The sequence below is a fragment of the Urtica dioica genome, chromosome 5 (genome assembly GCF_054948205.1).
Source record: "Urtica dioica subsp. dioica isolate 48M chromosome 5, U.dioica_male_clone48M_v1_H2, whole genome shotgun sequence".
Classification (NCBI taxonomy): Eukaryota; Viridiplantae; Streptophyta; class Magnoliopsida; order Rosales; family Urticaceae; genus Urtica; species Urtica dioica.
In genome coordinates, this window is record NC_142760.1 from 37,692,055 (window position 1) to 37,714,088 (window position 22,034).

At 38.1% G+C, this 22,034-nt stretch overlaps 1 protein-coding gene and 1 non-coding gene across 2 annotated transcripts; both read left to right on the plus strand.

Moving 5' to 3' along the window:
• The first annotated feature begins 2,463 nt into the window (after positions 1-2,463).
• Positions 2,464-2,570, plus strand: LOC149398276 (small nucleolar RNA R71). Its single transcript, XR_016299313.1, has one exon. It is a non-coding gene; the product is annotated as a small nucleolar RNA R71 (small nucleolar RNA).
• An 8,749-nt stretch (positions 2,571-11,319) lies between these two features.
• On the plus strand, positions 11,320-20,231 carry CNGC4 (cyclic nucleotide-gated cation channel 4). Its single transcript, XM_089615240.1, has 7 exons — positions 11,320-12,111; positions 14,217-14,432; positions 17,056-17,369; positions 17,634-17,742; positions 17,820-18,056; positions 18,486-18,572; positions 19,434-20,231. The coding sequence occupies exons 1-7, from the start codon at positions 11,545-11,547 to the stop codon at positions 19,947-19,949; spliced, it is 2,046 nt and encodes a 681-aa protein (XP_089471366.1). The 5' UTR covers positions 11,320-11,544; the 3' UTR covers positions 19,950-20,231.
• The last annotated feature ends 1,803 nt before the right edge of the window (positions 20,232-22,034 follow it).

Sequence of the window (22,034 nt, forward strand, 5' to 3'; positions counted from 1 at the left end):
AAAGCGAAAGTGCCATACGGACATGTGAATGTCGTCTTCTCGTGGTCCTCGGGCGCTATCGCGATCTGGTTGTATCCGGAGTAGCCATCAAGGAAGCAGTAATACTCGTGGCCGGCGAGCCGATCGAGCATTTGATCGATGAAGGGGAGAGGGAAGTGATCTTTCCGGGTGGCGGCATTGAGCTTCCGGTAATCCATGCAAATTCTGAAACCGGTGACGGTTCTCGTTGGGATAAGCTCGTTGTTGTTGTTTCGTATCACCGTCATTCCACCTTTCTTCGGGACACATTGGACCGGGCTGACCCAAGAACTGTCAGAGATGGGGTATATCACTCCGGCGTCAAGCCACTTCAGAATTTCTTTGCGCACCACTTCTTTCATTGCCGGATTGAGCCGTCGTTGATGCTCTACGGAGGGCCGGACATTGTCTTCCATGAGGATGCGATGCATGCAATAGGATGGACTTATTCCTTTGATGTCGGAAAGAGTCCATCCGATTGCATGCATATGGGCCCACAACACTCGCAACAATTTGTCCTCTTGCTCGACGTTGAGGTGATCGGAGATGATGACAGGTAGCGTTTTCTTCTCTCCGAGGAACGCGTAGCGAAGGTGGCTAGGCAGCTCCTTTAGCTCGAGCTCCGGGGGTTCCTCTATGGATGGCTTGACTGGTTTTGAACTTGCCCCCAATTCCTCGAAATATCTCCTCTTGTTGGCTTCGAACCCGTCCATGTACATTGCGTACTCTAAGGCTGCACATGTAACAATATCATCAGCAAATTCACTTGAGTTCAGAATGCATACCTCAAGGGGTTCGTCAGGGCGGCATGAATGATCGTTAGTGATCGCATCGCAGACGTCTACTCGGAAAATGTCATCGCTCGCTCTTGGGTACTTCATGGTGTCGAAAACGTTGAAGACGACTTCTTCGTCTTGTACTCGTAGCTTGAGCTCTCCCTTCTGAACATCGATCAATGCGCCTCCTGTGGCTAAGAATGGTCTTCCCAGGATGATGGGAATGTTCCTATCTTCCTCCATGTCGAGTACCACAAAATCCGCGGGGAAGATGAACTTGTCCACCTTGACGAGAACATCTTCGATTATCCCTCGGGGGTGCTTGATGGACCTATCCGCCATTTGAAGCGTGACCCATGTAGGCTGTACCTCGCCAATGCCAAGTTTTTGGAATATGGAGAACGGCATGAGGTTGATGCTGGCTCCCAGGTCGCATAGGGCTTTCTCGAAGTATAGATCTCCAATGGCACATGGCACCGTGAAACTCCCCGGATCTTTCAGCTTCGGAGGGAGCTTTCTCTGGATAATCGCACTACACTCTTCAGAAAGAGTGATGGTGCTACAATCGTCAATCCTACGCCTTTTGGAAAGGATGTCCTTCAAGAACTTTGCATAGCTAGGCATTTGCTCGATAGCGTCGGCAAATGGGATATTGATTCGGAGTTGCTTGAGCATCTCTAAGAATTTCCCAAATTGCTTGTCGAGCTTTGCATTCTTGAGTCGCTGAGGAAATGGCACTGGAATAGGTGCGGGCGGTTGTGGTGGTGGTGCGATCTTTGGTGATGGAGTTGTTGATGATGCTACTTCACCTTCGCCTTTAGCTTTCCCTTTGTTGGTGTTGTCGACCACCAACCCGCTGCGAAGTGTGATCGCATTACACTGGTCCTTAGGATTGACATTGGTGTTGCTCGGAAGGGTGCCTTGCGGTCGCACGTTGAGAGCTTGTGCTATCTGCCCCATTTGCGTCTCAAGGTTTCGGATCTGCGCCGATTGATTATGGATCTGCGTTTGAGACGTGGCAATGAATGATGTGAGCAACTCCTCCAGCTTATCTTTAGGGGCGGGCTGATTTTGTTGATGGCGCGGTTGGAACTCGTGCTGGTGATGCCCTTGTTGCTGATTCTGGAACGCAGGAGGAGGTCGGTTCTGAAGGAAACCTTGTTGTTGTTGAGGCGGTGCTCTCCATCCTTGGTTGTGATGATTGTTCCGGGCTCCATTGTTGTAGTTGTTGGCATTCTGAAATGGGGGCCGGTTGTTGTAATTTCCCACGTAATTGGCGTTCTCTGGCTGAACATCATTTGCATGAGGGCAATCGTCGGTGTAGTGCAGCCCGGTACACCAAAAACACGGCTCCGGTGTAGTTTGTGCGACGTTGGCAGTAGCTCTCATCTCTTGAAATTGCTTCTTCAGATCCGCCATTTGAGTCAGCACTTCTTTTAATACTCCTGCTTGGCTGTCAGTCGTAGCCGCTTGTGCTGTCGCGGGGCCAGCTTTCATGAGTCTCCTCTCCACTGGGCATTGCTCATTGGAACGTGCTAGTTCTTCAAGAAGGGCGTGGAACTCTGATGGAGTCTTGGTTAGCACCGTGCCTCCTGCGGCGGTGTTAACCAATGTTTTCGTCGATGTGAGGAGTCCGTAGTAGAATGTCTGGAGCTGGACCGGTAAAGTGATCCCATGGTGGGGACACTTCCTCAACATCACTTTGAATCTCGCCCAGGCTTCGGGAAGCGATTCTCCATCCTATTGCCCGAAACTGTGGATCTCGTTTCTCAGGCGAGCAGTCTTCTCAAAGGGGAAGAATTTTGCTAGGAAGGTGTTGCACAGATCTTCCCATGTGTTGATGGAATCGGCGGGCAGGGAATTCAGCCATGCTTTCGCTCGGTCGCGAAGCGAAAATGGGAACAAACGAAGACGGATAGCGTCGGCAGCAACGTTATGGATCTGGAATGTGCTACACAGTTCGTTGAAGTTCGCGATGTGTTCATTCGGGTCTTCGCTTGGGGCTCCTGAGAACTGATTCCGTTGAATCATATTAATCGTTCCCGTCTTGATCTCGAAACCCCGGTTCCCATCAATGGCTGGATTGACTATGGCTGAGCGATACCCATGAGTGGTGGGTAGAACGTAGTCAAGGAGCGGTTTCTCTTCTTCAGCCATAATCAATTCTTCGATGTATTGCTTCTTCTCTTTTCTGTTTTGCTTGCACGTTTTCTCTATCTCAAGATCGATTGGAAGAAGACTGGATTCACCGTCTTTTCGCATGTACCTTCACAAGTAAACACGGAAATAGGTGAGAAACAAAATTACAATAAAGTTCAAATTGAAACTAGTGAGTTGAATCTCAATTGAAAACTTAGTCCCCGGCAACGGCGCCAAAAACTTGTTGCGAAATTCTCGCACACGCAAGTGCACGTAATCGCTCAAGTAGTAAAGTTCGTAAGTACGAGTCGATCCCACGAGGACTAGGCTAAATTAAAGATTCAAATTTCACTAGCACGAAGAGAACTTAGGAAACTTTAGTTGAATAGAACACAAAATTTATAAACAAATAAATAAATAAATAAACAGAAAAGCAACGGGTTTTACGAATAGCGAGAAGTAAAGACTATGGTTTCACGAGCTCATTCTACGGTTTGGATTCATGGAACTTACGCACTACTATTATCATTCACACTTTGCTAATCTCACTCACGTTGATCGTGTCACTACACCTCTCTCAAGCATCTAGCAACCTAAACCTATGCCAAAGTTTTATCTTTCGATCTCAACTAATAAAGCAAGGCAAGCAATGAACACAGAAGCGTACCACGATTCTATAACAACCTATCTATATCTAGCATAGGGATGTATTATAGTAATTCAAATCAAGACAAAATCAACCTAATCTCTTTCAAGCATAAAATTGAAATCGGAATCATGCACAAGGTAGCTACTCTTATACAAGCATTAAATTCGGACTTGAATTAAACAAAGCGGCAAGAACGATAACAATTCTACAATATATAATATGGAATCCATAACCGTTTCACAATCTCGCTACGCCATAGCCCTTAGGTGGTTTAGTTCATGATGATGAGAGGAAGAAAGATGGGAGAAGAAGATGAACAACTCAAAAACAAATAAATCAACGACATGATTTTCATTAATAAAAACTGGAGTTCAAGAGATTAAAGGAAGGGAATTGGAACTGTGAAAAGAACGATGAACGAAATTGATGAAGACGGCACTTCAATCTCTGTCTCTCCAAAAAGCTCTCTGTAGCTAAAACAACCTAAGCAAAAATAAAAAAAACAAAAGATGTCTTTCTAGGTTACAAAAGTAGGATTTATAAGTTTCTAGCCTATTTTCGGAGTCATCTGGGCCACTTAATGAGATCCAATGGCCCAGATTTAATCAAAAACGCGTAATCAGTTTTCCAAATCGCACCCATCGCGCCGCCACGGTCATGTGTCGCGGTCTATCGCGGCGCTCTCAGTATTCATCGCGCCGTGCTCCTGAATGGGAACGACCGCCATCTGTGACGGGATTTTCTGGCGCCGCGCTGCTATCTCATGGCGCCGCTCTGATTATCGCCGCGCCGCGATGGGTCAATATCCCGCGTTGACTTTCTTCATAAACCTCAATTTTGCTCCGTTTCGACTCTCGTCTGCTCCGAAAATGACTTCTTAAGCTTCTCTGCTCCTTTGTACCTGTAAATCATCAAAAACATACTAGAAACTATCAAAGACACTTGAGAACTCGCTCGTTTTAAGCCGAGGGATAGGAGTTTTACGCGTGATTAACGCACCTATCACAATGCTTCGACCATCTCCGGTTTCAAGCTACATCTTCTATCGTCGATGACACGGTTGAAACAGAGATGGTGAGGATGTCTTGTGCCATAGATGACAAGACCGGGGACCTCCTCGCGTTCTGTCTCCACCAAACCAATAGGTCGATGGCTTCGTCATCGGGTTTGACTCACTCATTCCGATCGTACTCTTGTATCTCCGGATGAGACTATGTGTCGTCTGGGCTCGACCTCAGTTGACTTGTCCCAGCTTCTTGTTGAGGAGATGGGCTATAAGTGGGCGCGTTGACGAAGACATTCATTTATTGGTGTCTTCTTGGATACTGCGTCTATGATTGATTTGGTTGTGTTCGATATTGCGGGAGGAGTTTCGCTTCGTATACCCTGAAAAGATCATAAAAAGCTTGCACGATCCTCGCAAGATCAAGTGCAATGTAATCTTGGTCCTCGAAATGATTTCGAATGTATTTAAGAAACTTTTTTAATCCACTGATTTTACATCGGCAGTCTAGAATGGCTCCAAAACCGTATAATAATGGAACCTTTCCAGCCCCCCAATATTTTAAAAACTTGGCTTTCATTGCTTGAATACAATCTTCAAAAATTGTTTCGTTTTTTTATTTATCAAAATGCACAGCAATTGCGGTCATAGTATGAAGACCGAGAAAAGAAGTAGGAGTGTAAACAGCGGAAAGATAACAAGTTTCTTTGTAAAAACGTCGAGAAAAGAAACAAATGATTCAGCCATCTTGATATCAAATTCGGTGATAACGTCATTGCCATGTTCACTGTTAATGTAAGAAACAATAACATTGATATAATGCTCGGATAAAAAGTTGGTCAACATAAGACAGGTAGAATTCCACCCAATTTTGTTATCTAGATGAAAGGTGCGCTCTTGGAGATCGTTGTGTCTAAGGCGTCTCTTAAGCTCGTCTACTCTAGAGGTTGAACTATTGATCCAACTAATGTAATACCTAATTTTATTGATGGAAGGGTCATAACTAGCGGCTCTAGCTTGAACTATAAGGTTTATGATATGGGTAGCGCATCATTGATGCAAAATGGTATCGTCACAATGAAGTCTATCTTTTAACTCTCTAACCATGACGTTGTTGCTTGTGGCATTATCTAAGGTTACGAAGATAATCATATTGGTCAAATCCCACTCAGCTATAACACTAACTATGATATCTAAGATGTTTTGACTAGTGTGAGAACCTTCTATCCTCCTAAAGGCTATGATACGTTTGTTGAGGTTCCAATCGTCGTCTATATTATGCACTACAGCACTCATGAAATCCATCTTTGATTGACCAGTCCATATATCCGAGATTAAGGCTACACTATACCTACCAGATGATATTGTGACTTTCATTTGTTCATTTTCTCCTAAAAACCATTTTAGGATATCGGATCTCAAGGCTTTCCTAGACATGATTTGAACGTTTGGAATTAAAGTACTCATGGATCTAACAAAGCCTTGAGATTCGATATGACTAAAAGATTGATCGGTGTAAACAAAATATTCTACTAAATCACGTCTAAAGAGTACATGATCGATGTGACTTACAGCGCTTGACGAGGCTCCAGATTGCATCCCTTGGCAGTGTCTGTGATGACTCCACAACAGTGACGTCCCGACTCTTGTGTTGTGAGCGCTGAAGATTTTGCCACAAGTGTGATATTTTCCGGCTTTTTCGCCGTTCGAAACCAACGGCTATATTTTCAACGGTTATATTTTAAAACGGCTCTAATTTTTCGGCCGTTGGATCTTTGATCCAACGGCCGAAATTTTAAAAAAAAATACTCAGCCGGGACTAACGGGATCACCATATCCCTTTAGTCCCATTAACGGGACTCCCGTCCCGTCCCGGTCGCAGTAGCGGGACTCCCGCTCCCGCTACTGTGCCTAACAGTAGCGGGGATTCCGTTCCGTCCTGCTACCGTTAGGTCCGGTTTAGTTGAGAGGAAAAAACAAACTAGTGAAAGACTAGTGGAGCAAATCTAGCTTTGTTAACTTACTTTACGTTTCTATAAAAATATATCATCAATCCCGCTTTATTTTACGTCGCAAAAGACAAGATTTCGGAATAATAATAATAATAATAATAAACAAGTCAAAATTTTTGCAAATTCTCTCTTTCTTATTAGGTGTGACTTTTTTGAAAACATTACGTAAATGGCTTTAACTTATGCCCATAAATAATGTATATAGGAATGACAACATGTACGAGTCCAGTCGAGTTCATGTGTTTCGTTCTTTGAACCCGATTCAAAACTAGATATGTTATCCGGACCTATTTATTCGATTTTTAGAGCTGGCTGGGTAACATGTATATTTATAGGGTAAACGGATAGAAAAGTGCTGAACTTGTTACATGTTTAAAGTTTTTGAGTATCGGATCAGATAAACCCGACATCCCCATTTACTTGTGTGATTATAAAAAGCTATTATATAATACGAGACAGAGTAAAACAATATTATATAATACAAAACACAGTAAAACTATACTTTATCACAAGTACAATTTTATAAGTTATACAAACAATATTTTATAAAACTATTCTTCTAGTACTACTATGACATATTAAAGAAAAAATTATACAAGAAAAGGTAATACATATATATATATATATATATATATATATATATATATATATATATATATATATATCGTAATCAATAAAGGAAAATATTGTTAAATAAAAAATATTGTCAAGTTGTAACAAATACTTTTTATAACTTAAGATCAATTCCTACTAAAAATAAAATTTTTAGCATTAAATTATTAACGGATCGGGTCCCGGGTAGACGGGTACGAGTCCACTGATTTCGTTACCCGGACTCGGACCCGCTAAAATTCTAACGGATCTTACTTGTTTACCATATAAGATCAGGTCTTACCCGACCGATTTATACTAGGTAACAAGTAAAAGGTCAAATTTCATCCTTAAATATAAGCCTTTAGCAAAACAATCTTGAAAAAAACAAGCAAAATTAAAACTCACACCACCACCTTTTTTTAATGAACTAAACTTGGACTTTTCAATCTTCTTTCATGTCATAGGAGTGGTATGTGCTGGCATCAATTAATTAAAGACCCATGCCTTCTAATAGAGCGGCGCATAAAAACTGGTGAAACCGTAAATCAGACCGGATCATTGGTTTTTAGACCAACGGTTCAGTTTTTAACATTTTAAAATTTCATCGGTCCGGTCCGATCCAATCCGGTTTGTACTTTTAAACCGTCCGGTCTAAATTTTTTTAAATCGTGGTCTAGAACGGACCAGACCGGTTAGTATTTTTTTTATTTATAAAAAATAGTTATAAAGCGTTCCCGAAATTCTATTTAGGCAGAGACAAGATGTCGCACACAATGTAGAGTCAATGTATGCGACAACTTGTTCTGATGCAAAAGATGGATAAATAAATAAAAAAAAACGCGTAAATAAAATGACAAAAGATGTGGTAACCCAGTTCGGTGCAACGTCACCTACTCTTGAGGGCAGTGTGTTTAGTGGAAAGGAAATATACTATATGAAAATTAGTAAAAGTACAACAATGGACTTATATGAAGAATCCCTGCATCAATGCCCCTTTTCTAATATTATAGGTGAATTTCAACACAAGCTCCCCTGAATCTGAACTCCCCTCACTTCCAATCTCAAATATTTTCCTGTGTGTTTGGAAGATCTCAATATCAACGCACGTGAACAAGCAACCACTCGATTACAGAACCCACAAGAATTCTCTCATACTCAATGGATCAAAAAATGTGTTTCGAGAATTACACCACAAACATCACATATTCAGTTTTTTAGTCCGTTGATCGTGCACGTCTAAAACCTCTAAAAGTGTGAATGAATGTCTCAAAACTCTTGGAGCATTGCCAGACGTCAATGATTGATAACTCTTTTAATTATTCATTGATCATAGATCGATTGAATAAAAACTATTACACTTAACCTCAACTAGTTTTTATACTTTGAAATTGTTGCAAAATAAATAGTCTCATTATATCAAATTTATCAAAGATAGTATTATCAATTACATATCTTTCAACAATCGATCTCTCATTTACTTTGACAACGAATTATTCTCAATAAGCGAAACTGAAAACACTAACATTATAATAGTTGTAATATCACCCCCTGAAGTGAACTTGTCTTCGTTCATGGATCTACTTTAATTGGGTCGAATACGCTAGTACTATTAAATAATGAGTTAGAACGACACGATTGCAGTAACACAATTAAAATCCAATCGATACAATTATTAAATGGTCGACACGAAACACAATTATGACCCGTACGAATATGACCAAATTAATACGATTATGAGTAATAGCACGATTAAGACTCAATTAAACACGATTAATATTATATATGTAAAATTATTAATATATATATATATATATATATATATATATATATATATATATATATATAAATTGATTTAAAATTATAAGCATAAAGGAAAAAGATATAAAAATATAATTATAAGCGAAACATAAAATTGTTGTCGGTCGTTTTCGGAAAACCCGAGACACCAAGAAGGTACGTCGCTCAAAGGGCCGATGGTCAGGCCGGAGGTCCTGAAGAGCAGCAAGCCTCCAAACCCTCGTCCAAACTCTTGACTCCTTGAGTCGAGCTTAGCCCCTCGAGTTGAGACTTGAGTCGGTTCCTCGAGTCGAGCCTCGCTCTTCGAGTTGAGCCTTGAGTCGGTCCCCTCGGGTCGAGCTTCGCTCTTCGAGTTGAGCCTTGAGTCGGTCTCCTCGAGTCGAGCCTCGCTCATTGAGTTGAGCCTCGAGTCGGTATCCTCGAGTCGAGGATCTCTCCTCGAGTCCTATCCGTCAAACAAACATTTTTGTCATAAACCCAAAATACCATGCCCACAATAGCTCAACGGGCCCGGAAGCGAGACGATCGCGAAAAGCCCGCAGAAACGAAGCCCAGCGCGCGCCGCGCGCCACGGGTCGCGCGCCGCGCCCGGACAAGGCCGCGCCGCGCGTTGAGCGGCGCAGATAATGCGCCGCGGGTTGTGCGCCTCCTCTTGAAAAGGGGGGCGTTCTTAGTCCCACATGGACGCCAAAGGACCCCCTTAGGGTCCTCAAACACCTATATAAACCCCCTCTCATTGAGGGGAAGATGATCTCTTCATCTCCTATCGACACGCTCGATTTCTTACTCTTCTCTGCTTCTCTTGATGCCATTTTTGGCCTGAAGCAGTTTCTCTACTCTCTCTCCCTCGTTCTCAGAGGTTCCGAAGCACTCACGGGGACTTCCCGGACGTCGCTCCCTCTGACCGAACGTTCTCCGGTGCTCAAGCACGCCCCTAGGGTTCTCGACTAGAGTTCCCCTCGCGCGTCTAACACGCTAGACGCGTACGCGATCTCCGAGGTTCTGAGACGCTGCCGAAGACTCCTCGCGCCTCGTCTCCTTCGTCAAGCGCGCTTCTCCACCGAGGTTCCACGCCTCATACTGCGTTACATACGCTTGAACTACGTTCTGACCTGATCTCACACACGGGTACATAGGCAGCCGACAACCAAGGCACGGTCACTCCTCCTCCTCACCCCCTACCTCTCCCGAGAGGCGGGTTGATCGGAGAAAACCCTAGCTCGAGACTATCGAGTTCACACTCTTGGCCCGGGTGCGATCACTTGGTCCGGCCTTGGATCGAACCGCCCGAGGTTTTCAATAGTTGTTCATTTTCGTGCGACAACAAAAATTATAACTATAAACGAAATCTAAAATTGATATTAGAAAATATGATGGAATAAAAAGTGCTATAATGTTGTATATTGACATTTGTATTTCCGTTGGACAACTTTTAATTTTCAATCAATTTTGATATAGTTGAGGTTAAAAATAAGGTATATTCGTATCAATATCAATTCACATATAATAACGTATAGTTTATAATATACCAATTGATTGAAGGAGAGCAATAACATTTGAATCATAAAAGTGTATTGTCATCGATAAAATAATAAATATAGACCAATTTAGTCAATACCAATTCATTTCATGAGAAATAACATTTGAATCATATAGATTGTATTGTCATCGAAAATTCGCACGGGAAACAACTTTTAAATTCATGCATAGTAATTTATCGAATTAGTTGGATTCAATTAATAATTTAACTAAAATGTCTTATCTAGTGGTAGTAATTAAAAAAAACTTTCTCTGGATATATTTTTAATGATAAGATAAAGCTTCAAATTAACCCTTATAATCTTTCTTAAATATATATATATATATATATATATATATATATTATATGTATATAATTAATTCTTATAATCCTGAAAGTCTTGAATATGTACAAGAACGCATGTATATAGTAACGTCCATATACACGAAGATATGTATATGATCTCTATCTTGTAATAAGGATATGTACATTGAGAATTATATCCTTATGCATTCAAGTTTTTCATTCCTTCTAGAGGGGAATCAAATCAACACCACCAACAGCATAATTGGAAATTATTCTTTTGCGACAAATAACAATCAATACACTATAATAATAGCATCATAAAAAACAACCACACTGTAATAACCATAAACTTCACCCAAGTACAAACTACAATCATACTAGTAACTGAAGATGCCCACGAGCAACTGGGGTTTCACCGGAGGGCAGTACCGTAAATTGACCAACATATATAAAACCCTTTTTGTCCCTTTGCGTGACATTAATTATCGCTATATGACATGTCCATGGCTAGTTAAGGAGTTCAGAGCCAACTTCTCTCTCTCTCTCTCTCTCTCTCTGACCTTCCAGTATTCCAAAAGCTCTAAAAAAAAAATAATCCCTATCATCAATCCTTCAAATTATTATCATATAACACATGTGTATGTGATGATATACTCATACTCATAAGTCATAACAGTATTATTATAACAAAAAAACCCCTCGAAATTTCATTTCTTCCATTGTCACCCCTAATGGCGGAGAGAAACACGCAATACATTACCGAGCAAGATCACATCAGCGACGAAGAAGAGGAAGAAGAAGAAGATCATCGCGACTCAGAATCAGAATCTGAGGACAATAATAATAACAATAATAATAATGATGATCAAGACTCAGACTCGGACGAAGATGATAAAAAGAGAGCATACAGAGACAGAGGGTTTCTGTATTATCTCTGTGGCGGTTCGAAAGGGTGGCTAGACCCGAAAGCGAGGTGGATCCGGGAATGGAATCGGGTGTTTCTTCTGGTCTGTGCGACCGGGCTATTCGTTGACCCGCTTTTCTTCTACGCCCTATCGATAAGCGACACGTGTATGTGCGTCTTCGTCGACGGCTGGTTCGCCGTCACCGTCACGGCTCTCCGCTGCATGACCGACGCTCTGCACGTGTGGAACATGTGCCTCCAGTTTCGGATGGTCAACGGAAACAGGTTTATCTCCGGCATCGGATTCTCCGGCGGCGGAGGGAATTCCCGGCGGTACTTCAGGTCCAAGAAGGGGTTTTGGTTCGATCTCTTCGTCATTCTTCCTTTGCCACAAGTAGGCTTCCTTTTAATTTAATTAATCGATATTTGATTAGATTACGTACTGAATTAATAATAATATTGTTATCATTGTGATTGTTATAGTTTTGGGTTCCGTTTTGTCTTTGGTTAGTTCAATGGAACATCATTACACGCCGTTTTCGGTGAGCTGTGTATTTTTTTTTTTCTTATTTATTTTTATTTGGGGTGGGGGTTTAATTTGCATGAGATTTCTGCTGTCATGTGTGAAAAGACAAACATACCCTTCTTGTCTGTCACTCCATAGAGAGCTGTATTTTTAGGGGAATCGGAAACACGTGACTGGAATAGGTATAGATGTGTAGCCAGGTGTTTTCTCTGTGCCGGAGAGAGAGGGTAGAATCGGAAATGAAAAAAACGAGCAAAATGTTGCTGTTTTTTCCTCTCTCAGGATTTGGACTTGGGAAGTTCAATCTTTTGATTTTTTGTTTTTTCTGATCGTTTAGTTTCTTCTCTTGAGAAGTATTAGATATACGTCATACGTGTGACTTTGATTTGGTAGTAATTTTTGTTAAATATATGTAAGAGAAAAGTCGTAGATCTATTGACTATAGGAAATTAAGTTCCATTTAAATTATGTATAAATGTTTATGATTCATCGGGAAAACTTGATCTATTAGAGGGATAAAATTGTGTAGAAGTTTGTTTGATGAACAAAAATATTCTGCTCTCCTCCGTCTCTTTTTTCTCTTAATTTGATGGCACCACCGGAATTATTGTCTTTGTTTTATTCGCACATTATTATAGGCTAAAAAAATTCAGAAGATATCCTTTTTTATATAAATATTTTTCACCGATAAGGTAATTATCTTTATAATATTAATTCTAGGCGGCTATATTTTTTTTTCTTGTTATACAAATAATTGAAACTGTAATTTACTGTTCTGGTTCATATTACATATATGTTCTAGTTTGAAATTAGTGACGTGGAATATGAAACAGACTATTGAACACTCACCAGTGTATATGAGCTAAAAAAAACAAGTAATTTACTGTCTTGGTACAGTATATACTTACTTGGTTTTGATAACAATTTGACCTCCCATCTTGTTTTGTTTACATAAATTATTTAGATCCCGTAAGAATACTATTTTACTGTAGTTTATAGCTTATAAATGCAAATAAAAACTAGCTAATAGTTAAATTTTCAATTAAAAAATTCAGTAGTTTTTGTAAACACATTAATTATATGTTTAGTTATAATTAGTTTCTTGAATTTAACTATTATATTATCTAATATCATTTACAAAATAAAAGAAATAAAAAGCGACGGTGACAAAATACATGTCAACTTAATTATTGTATGTAGTAGATTTATACGTATGAAGATGGCATGTAACATTTACTGTATTAATTTTGCATGGGCGTAAATGATTTGTTGGCGCTTTTGGGGCCCCGTATATCTTTGTCTTAGCTTACCCCATAAAATAATTTAAATAATTGTCTAAGTACAAGTTTGCCCTTTATCCATCAATATAGAAAATATAAAAACAAAGCCTTGAAGAATATTATAAAATAATTTATATTATTTTTAGATTTGCAGAGGGGGAAAGAGAGAGAGAAAGAGAAAAAAATAAATCAACTCAGATTGTCCTGTTGTCATGTAACAGAATTTGTCCTTGGCCAATATGGCCAAAGGATATTTCCCTGAAATTATTCGAGAATGATGCAAATAATCAAAATTAATATACAATCGTAAAATTCTCTCTTAAAAAAAAAACAGAGATCGGAACATTCTTAGTACCATATAATCAATATTTTAAAACCGCCATGCTTCTCAGTTTCTAACTATAGTCTAGACTATTAAATATATTTTATTTTACTTGAAAAGAAAAATAATAATAAAAAAATGCTGATCTGATCATAACGTGTTTCAATTTTCAATACAGTACTACATTTCTCTAACGCTCATTTAATATGAAGGAATATTCTATACCCTTCACCAGTAGTACTCAGTACTACTACATACAAATGATACACCAAATGAATAGAATTTGGATTAATAATGGACTGTGTTTAGTTTACTTTTTTTTTTTTTAAACATTTATATGTAATGTGGATATAACTGGATTAATTTTTCAGATAGTGTTATGGGTGGGAATACCATCACTGTTGGAGAAAGGGTCGGTGACGATAGTGATGACAGTTTTCTTGATCATATTTCTGTTCCAATATCTGCCCAAAATATATCACTCGGTGTGTTTATTGCGTCGCATGCAAAACCTCTCCGGCTATGTTTTTGGCACCGTTTGGTGGGGAATCGCTCTCAACCTCATTGCTTATTTTGTCGCATCCCATGTAAGTTCTTTTTTATGTTTATTTTTCATTTATACACCATGGTACGATTTTTAATATATAAGGCATAGGAGAAGCAAAACAACCATGCATATTGTCAAACTCTTTTTATTGCTAAAAACACCTACTTGGAATTGTAAACAAGTGGCAAAGTAAGTTGGAGTTTTTTTTTTCATTGGTAAATAGTGAGACTTTCTCCACTTAACTGTACATATAATTAAACAAATTATTAGGTTTAGATTTTCTTATAAAATCAACCATCGGTCTATTATTTTTAACCCGCTTACCCGGCGGGTATCCCCGTTACCCGGCCCGTCTTAAATCCGGGTAAATGGGTCCGGGTAACGGGTACAAAATTATAGCGGATACGGATAACGGAATAGGTGTACCCGACTTTACCCGTACCCGTTGCCATCCCTAACTATGAGATTTGTTTTTAGCTTATATTTCACAACTTTTAGGGAAATAGCCAACAGACTTATGTGGCAATAATTAAAGTCTGATTTACCCTTATTTATTAACAAATTCGTCACTTTCTCTCTCTTACTTTTTTTCCAACACTTTATTTTACATAAAAAACTTCAAAAAACCATATCTATCTCATATGAACTCGAAATTGAGTGATTTCAAATCCTACGGATTCGTGACGCCGAGATCTTCAAAAATAGATCCATTGTGTTTGATGAAAAATCATGTTTAATACCATAAATGTAGAAAAATCACGTTACTACCTTAAATATGGAAATAACTGGAAATTTTTGAAATTATCAAAAAAATAAATGGAAATGTAACTATGATGCATTAAACGTAATTTTTCATTAAACACAATGGGTCTATTTTTGAAGATCTTGACGCCACGAATTTGTAGGATCTGAAATCACTCAATTTCGAGTTCGTATGAGAAATATACGAATTTTTGAAGTTTTGATGCAAAAAAATTATTTGAAAAAAAATATGAGAGAGAAAGTGACGAATTTGTTAATAAATAAGGGCAAATCATACCTTAATTATTGCCACATAAGCCATTTGGCTATATCCCTAAATATTACATTTCTGTTTGAATATTTCTTACCAAAATACTCTTACTAATAGTTTCAAATTTATTTATTTGTTTATTTTCATATTTGAAGAATCGCACTTTGAATATTATTTAATTGAATAATTTAAATTAATTGATTAAAATTTAAAATATTAAGGCTATTTTTGTATTTCTAAAAAGTATTCAAATTAAAAAAATAAAAAACATTTCTGATTGGTGAATGTATTAAACTCTTACACGGAGGGAGGCTTGTGACATAGTGTTAAACTGATGATACTTTCCTCTGTCCGCTCCAATATATTTTATATCGTGCATTAATTCCAAGGTAGCCGAAATTCGTTACATATTCATCATTACACAACATTGAATACTTGACACCAAATTCTTGTATTGAATAATGATGTATATATATTGTGAGTGTGTACACATAATCTCTTCCTCATGATGATCATAGACCTTATTGTTGTGAAGTCTATGTGATATCAATTACTAAACACAACTCTATTCGCTATATTAATTTCTGATGCATATATAATCAACTTATATTCCTGATGATAAGCTCAAATCGAATTGGGTTCTTTTAATGATATTGTTATGAAGTCTACGTTTCATTCCGTTGTGTTGTTGACTATTGATATGTGCATTATATAGATATAGATATAGATATAAATTACTATAGTTCAAACCCGGCTGGTTTCTTTTATTGATTAATTAATTTGTGAAGACCATATCATACATTATTATATTTTAAGTGGTATTAAAGAGAGAGAGAGAGAGAGAGAGAGAGAGAGAGAGAGAGAGAGAGAGAGAGAGTATACAGTACGCAATTCTAAACAACAAGAAAAAAACTTTTAAATTCTACAACAATATAAAGGAGCGGGTGCGTGGGATAAACGTGCTGAAATTATTTTCCCCGATTTTGGGAAGAAAACAAAAAGTTCGAGATGATAGTAATAATAATAAATATAAATATATATATATATATATATATATATATATATATATAATTTTTTTTCCTCCACTATTAAAACAAACTGAGCCCCCACTATTCTTTCTGGTCAATCAATACACTAGTAAATTTAATCAATCTGGTAATCATTTGGCATAGTGAATATAAATATGTCACATATCAACATTATGTGTATACGATATTCCTCCCAAGAATAATACGTGGCTTCCCAAATATATATATTTTTTCATTTTCATTTTTAATGAGATCATTAAGCTGGAAATCTAAAAAAAAGAAGAAGCTGGAAATAGAACATCGCATCTAGCTGAAAGCGTTATTTATTTCTACAATAAGTTGAACTTTTGTGCTAACAAGATCATGAGCAAAGCTTGAAAATCTACATATAAACTAACCCCGAATGTAGAATCTTGATTAAAAAAAAAAATGTTGCAGCGCCAAGAGAAAGTGATAAGAAAATATGAGAAATTTGAAATCTCATATTAGTAAAAAAAAAAAAAAAAACACCAAGGAAGATCAAAATCAAATGCAAACCAATTTTTTTTTTTTCAAACACCCAAATTCACTCGCTATTTTTTGTCTAAAATTCCGATGCACGAATTCGTAATTAAAATTTGCAGGCGGCGGGAGCGTGTTGGTATTTGTTGGGAATTCAACGGGCAGCGAAATGCCTTAAACAACAATGCATGGAAACAAGTGGTTGCGCTATCAATATAATATCGTGCAAACAACCCATTTACTATGGAGGCAATAGCATGGTTAAAGATGGACCAAGGCTTTCATGGGCAATTAACAAGCAAGTTAGGTCTGCTTGCCTAGCCAGCCCTGATAACTATGATTATGGAGCTTATAAGTGGACTGTTCAGCTCGTTACCAATAATAGCCGCCTCGAAAAAATGCTCTTTCCCATCTTTTGGGGCCTCATGACTCTCAGGTATAAACAACCTTTAATTCTTAATGCCCTTGCTGATCTTTTTAAAATTGTGATTTTTACCTAAAATTTTATCGATTTTAATGTTTTTAGCACAAAATTTTATATGATTTCATTTAATTTGTCCCCTGGTTGCAAATTCCTGGCTCCGCCACTGGCTATCAAGCACTTGAGGCATTTTCTGGTATTTAGTCAAATATTCATCTTTGCCATTCTTGTTTTGTTTGTTTATAACTCATGATTAAATACAAAAACATGATTTGGCAGCACATTTGGGAACTTGGAGAGCACAACAGAATGGCTAGAAGTAGTGTTCAACATCATAGTCTTAACAAGTGGGCTTCTTCTAGTCACCATGTTGATTGGTAACATCAAGGTAATATAAAATTCTATTCTTTTTTCATCATTCCCCTCATAAATCACTTAATTAATTAATTGAAATTGGTTTCGCAGGTGTTTTTGCACGCGACAACGTCGAAGAAGCAAGCGATGCAACTGAAGATGAGGAACATAGAGTGGTGGATGAGGAAGAGGCATTTGCCGCAGGGTTTCAGGCAAAGAGTCCGAAACTATGAGCGGCAGCGCTGGGCCGCCATGCGTGGCGTTGACGAGTGTCAGATGATCAGAAACCTCCCCGAGGGCCTCAGGAGAGACATCAAGTATCACCTCTGTTTGGACTTAGTTAGACAGGTATGTCTGTAACTAAGCTACATCATATTTGCTAAATAATCAACGTCTGATTAGTTATCAGTAATTAATCACTGATTCTATTAATAACAATTAATTGACAATTTTTGCTCAAATAACTCATGCATATTAATTGTCAATGGACGGGAATTATTTAGGCAAAATTGTCAATTAATTGTTGTTAATATAATCAATGAATAATTATCGAGTGAATGCATAAAGAATACAACCTTTTATGCTCGTGAAATCCTATTCGTTTTTCGACGTTGAGGCTTAACATGTGGCCTTTAGATGAATTTTATTCGGAATCATTGATTTTCTGCCTGGATTTTATATTTGGATTTGGGCGCGTTTGAGTATATTTTAGGCTCATATCATTTCATGATATTCCATCTCGAAACCAACTAACGATGATTTCATAATTTGTCGTAGGTGCCTCTGTTCCAACACATGGATGACTTGGTCTTGGAGAACATATGCGACAGAGTCAAGTCCCTTATTTTCACCAAAGGAGAAACTGTAAGCCATTCTGAAATCTCCTTCTTCCCATAGTAACTTTTCTAAGACAATCCATTTCATAATGTCAATTATGTGACTCATGCCTAGGGAGACAATATCATAAGTTCCATTTGAATAGATTTTTACACTTTAATTTTTCTTTTTACATCTATAGTAGTTCTTATTATTGCAGTGATTTGAACCGAATTTATCATCAGGGTGAGAGTTAGACAAAAATAAGAGAGGGGGCTGGATGGAATATATATTTTTTAGACGACAGGGGGGTTGATTTGAAAACTTTCCATATTAAATGAAAAAAACAATTATTAAAATAATATTAAAAACTGATATTTGAATGAGAGCAGGGACGGAAGTAGAAGATATATTTAGGGCGGGCGTGAATAATTTGGGGAAAAAAACGTCTAAGGGGTGGCTTATATGAAAATCTCTAATGTAAATTGAAAAATAATAACAAATAACAATAATTAAGAGGGGGGTTTGTACACACCCGTTCTCCCACCCGGGCGAAGGTGCTTATTAACTGAGCTAGCACCTCGTCTTATTCTTATTATCTTTATAATTATAATATTATAGACAGCTAAGTCACATCAAACTTATTATTTGTTAAATAGTCAACGCTTGGTTAATTATAACTAATTAGCCATTGATTCCATTAACAACGATTAATTCCCATCCATTAATCGTCAATAGGCAGGAATTATTAGGACAAAATCGTCAATTAATTGTAATTAATAAAATTAGTGGCTAATTAACAAAACATTAGCTATTATGCAAACTTAAGGTTTCAATATGGCTATATAACTACAGAACCCATTATTATTATTATCGTTATTGGGTAATAAAAGAAAGAGATTGTTCCAGATTGCGAGAGAAGGTGACCCGGTGCAACGAATGCTGTTCGTGGTGCGGGGCCACCTGCAGAGCAGCCAGGTGCTGCGGGACGGCCTGAAGAGCTGCTGCATGCTTGGCCCCGGAAACTTCAGCGGCGACGAGCTCCTGTCGTGGTGCCTCCGACGCCCCTTCGTGGAGCGGCTCCCCCCCTCGTCGTCCACCCTCGTCACCCTCGAGACGACCGAGGCCTTCTCCCTGGAGGCCGACGACGTCAAGTACGTCACGCAGCACTTCCGGTACACGTTCGTGAGCGAGAAGGTGAAGCGCTCCGCGCGATACTACTCCCCCGGGTGGAGGACGTGGGCCGCGGTGGCCGTGCAGCTCGCGTGGCGGCGCTACAGGCACCGCCTCACGCTCACGTCCCTCTCCTTCATCCGCCCCAGGAGGCCGCTCTCGAGGTGCTCCTCGCTCGGGGAGGATCGCCTCCGCCTCTACACCGCGCTCTTGACCTCTCCCAAGCCCAACCAAGACGACTTTGATTTTTGACAATTTTTTTTTTTTTAAAGTTGGTTTGTGTGAATATGTAAAAGATGATTTCAAGGGTTACTTATGTGCATTTTGATAAATTAAATATATATATTTTTTAGCAATTATGCTTTGGTGATTTGGTTTCAAATCCCAACTTTTTGTTACGATTATGTACCGGCGGATTGCGATACTCCCTCTTGCAGCCGTTGATGGCTCGCCGGTATGTTTAACCTCCTTCGGAAACCTCCGTGACTTGTTGATTAATATCCACTACTATATATTATTATAAGATATCATTGTCAGGAAACATTAATTCTATTATAATCCCTATTTTTAAGCCGTATGTAAGTAGCTATATACATATGTAGAATCAATGAAATACGTAGGGCTTAGAAACACATTGTAAAAGAGGCTAATTTTTTTTGGGTGAGCTTACTGATTCTCTTGTAGACATTTAAAAATATCAGCTAATTGTCGGTTAACATTTTTTTTAATTGAAAAATACTCATTTGGCTCTATAATAAAATGGTTAACTGTGAACGAATAAAATAGTTAACTAATTTTCTCACCTTTATTCATGATCAAGTGGTTACCTGACTTGTGTAATCGTAGATGAAACTCTCCAAGAACCTATTTTAGGAATTTCAAAGAAAACACGCGATAGAATTGAAACCACACAAATTGAGAAAACTTGCTCCGCAAGAAAACTAGTTAAATTAGGCGCCAATAACACAAAACCAGATCAACAGTAAAGGCACAACTATTTTATCTTTAGTTTGAATCCAATGCGATCCTGATCCAAAGTCAGGGCGTGAGAGAACCTATTTCCGATCCACTATCAAGTAATCACCAACTCCGGTGAAAAATCTGATACCGGTTATAAGAGACGGCTTCTGAACAATCATCAGAGCAAGAATTTCTCTCTCTCTCTCTCAATAGAATGATTTACAGTTTGAATGTTTGTTATGATCAGTTGCAATGACTCATATAAGTCCTTAAATACAAGACTAACACACAGTTCATCCTAACGGTATATTCTAACTATGTCTTCAGGTCATCTATGACGTAGCCAAATGATAAACCACCATCGGTCCACAATATTCATTAACCGAGACAATCTTGATGGAATAGGATAGTATTATAAATCTGTTTATATTACATCAAGAATCTGATTCAATTTTATTTATTCAAGACTTAATCAATAAGCATACCAGTAGTGATATATCGTTCCTTATTTGTGTATTTTATCAACTTGTATGTGTGGTGGTGATTAGTCAATTGTGATGATACATAAATTCCTTTGTATATACTATAGGCTACTAGCAACATCATCTTCTCTATCCACTTTTCAGTGCATAAGAAAAGGTACATAAAGTTGGACTTGGACGCAAAAGACGAGGGAAAAATGACGTGTATTGAGACGCCAGATTTGGGAACGACACGATTGATAAACGACATAGTGTGTTAAACGACACCCCATATGGATAGGATAAAAAAAAAAAAAAATTGCATTGTACACCAAACTCCAAAGTCTCCATTTTCACAAATAAGTAAACAAAAAATAAAAAAGATGACGTGCATTTAACGGATAAATTTTCCAACTTTCTTTTTTCTGTAATAATCCTTCATGAATCATAATTTTTTTTTTAATATATTTTTCAGATATATTATATATGAAGGAGACATGGAAGATAACCATTTATACTAGAGTCACAATGATCATATAACACCATGATTTGGTAATGATTATGTACACTATTTAATTTTTTTTTTTTTTTATCGAACTGATGTACACTAATTTGAAATGACTATCCATGTTATATTATTGATGAAAAAAAAAAGATCAATATATATACTGATGATTATATTCTACGGAGACACTATAGAATGTCTCACAAGTTGTGTGGAGTTGGTCTAACTTCATGATGAAATCTAGAGCGTCAGATTGTGTTTAGAAAGCTAAAACCTAAAGTGAACCGTTGGATAATCAGCGGTTACTTGCGCAGGAAGTTAGTTTATGTTTAAACATGTTTATTTAATGAGAGTATTACTTCTATGGTTTTTAAATAGAAGGGTCTCAATAGGTTTTCGGGATGTCCTTTT

Excerpts from the sequence above, each read along its gene's own strand:
- CNGC4 (XM_089615240.1), top strand. The coding sequence starts at position 11,545 with ATGGCGGAGAGAAACACGCAATACATTACCGAGCAAGATCACATCAGC. Across the intron at positions 17,370-17,633 it reads TGGGGCCTCATGACTCTCAG|CACATTTGGGAACTTGGAGA; the intron begins GTATAAACAACC and ends ATGATTTGGCAG. Across the intron at positions 18,573-19,433 it reads TTTTCACCAAAGGAGAAACT|ATTGCGAGAGAAGGTGACCC; the intron begins GTAAGCCATTCT and ends AGATTGTTCCAG.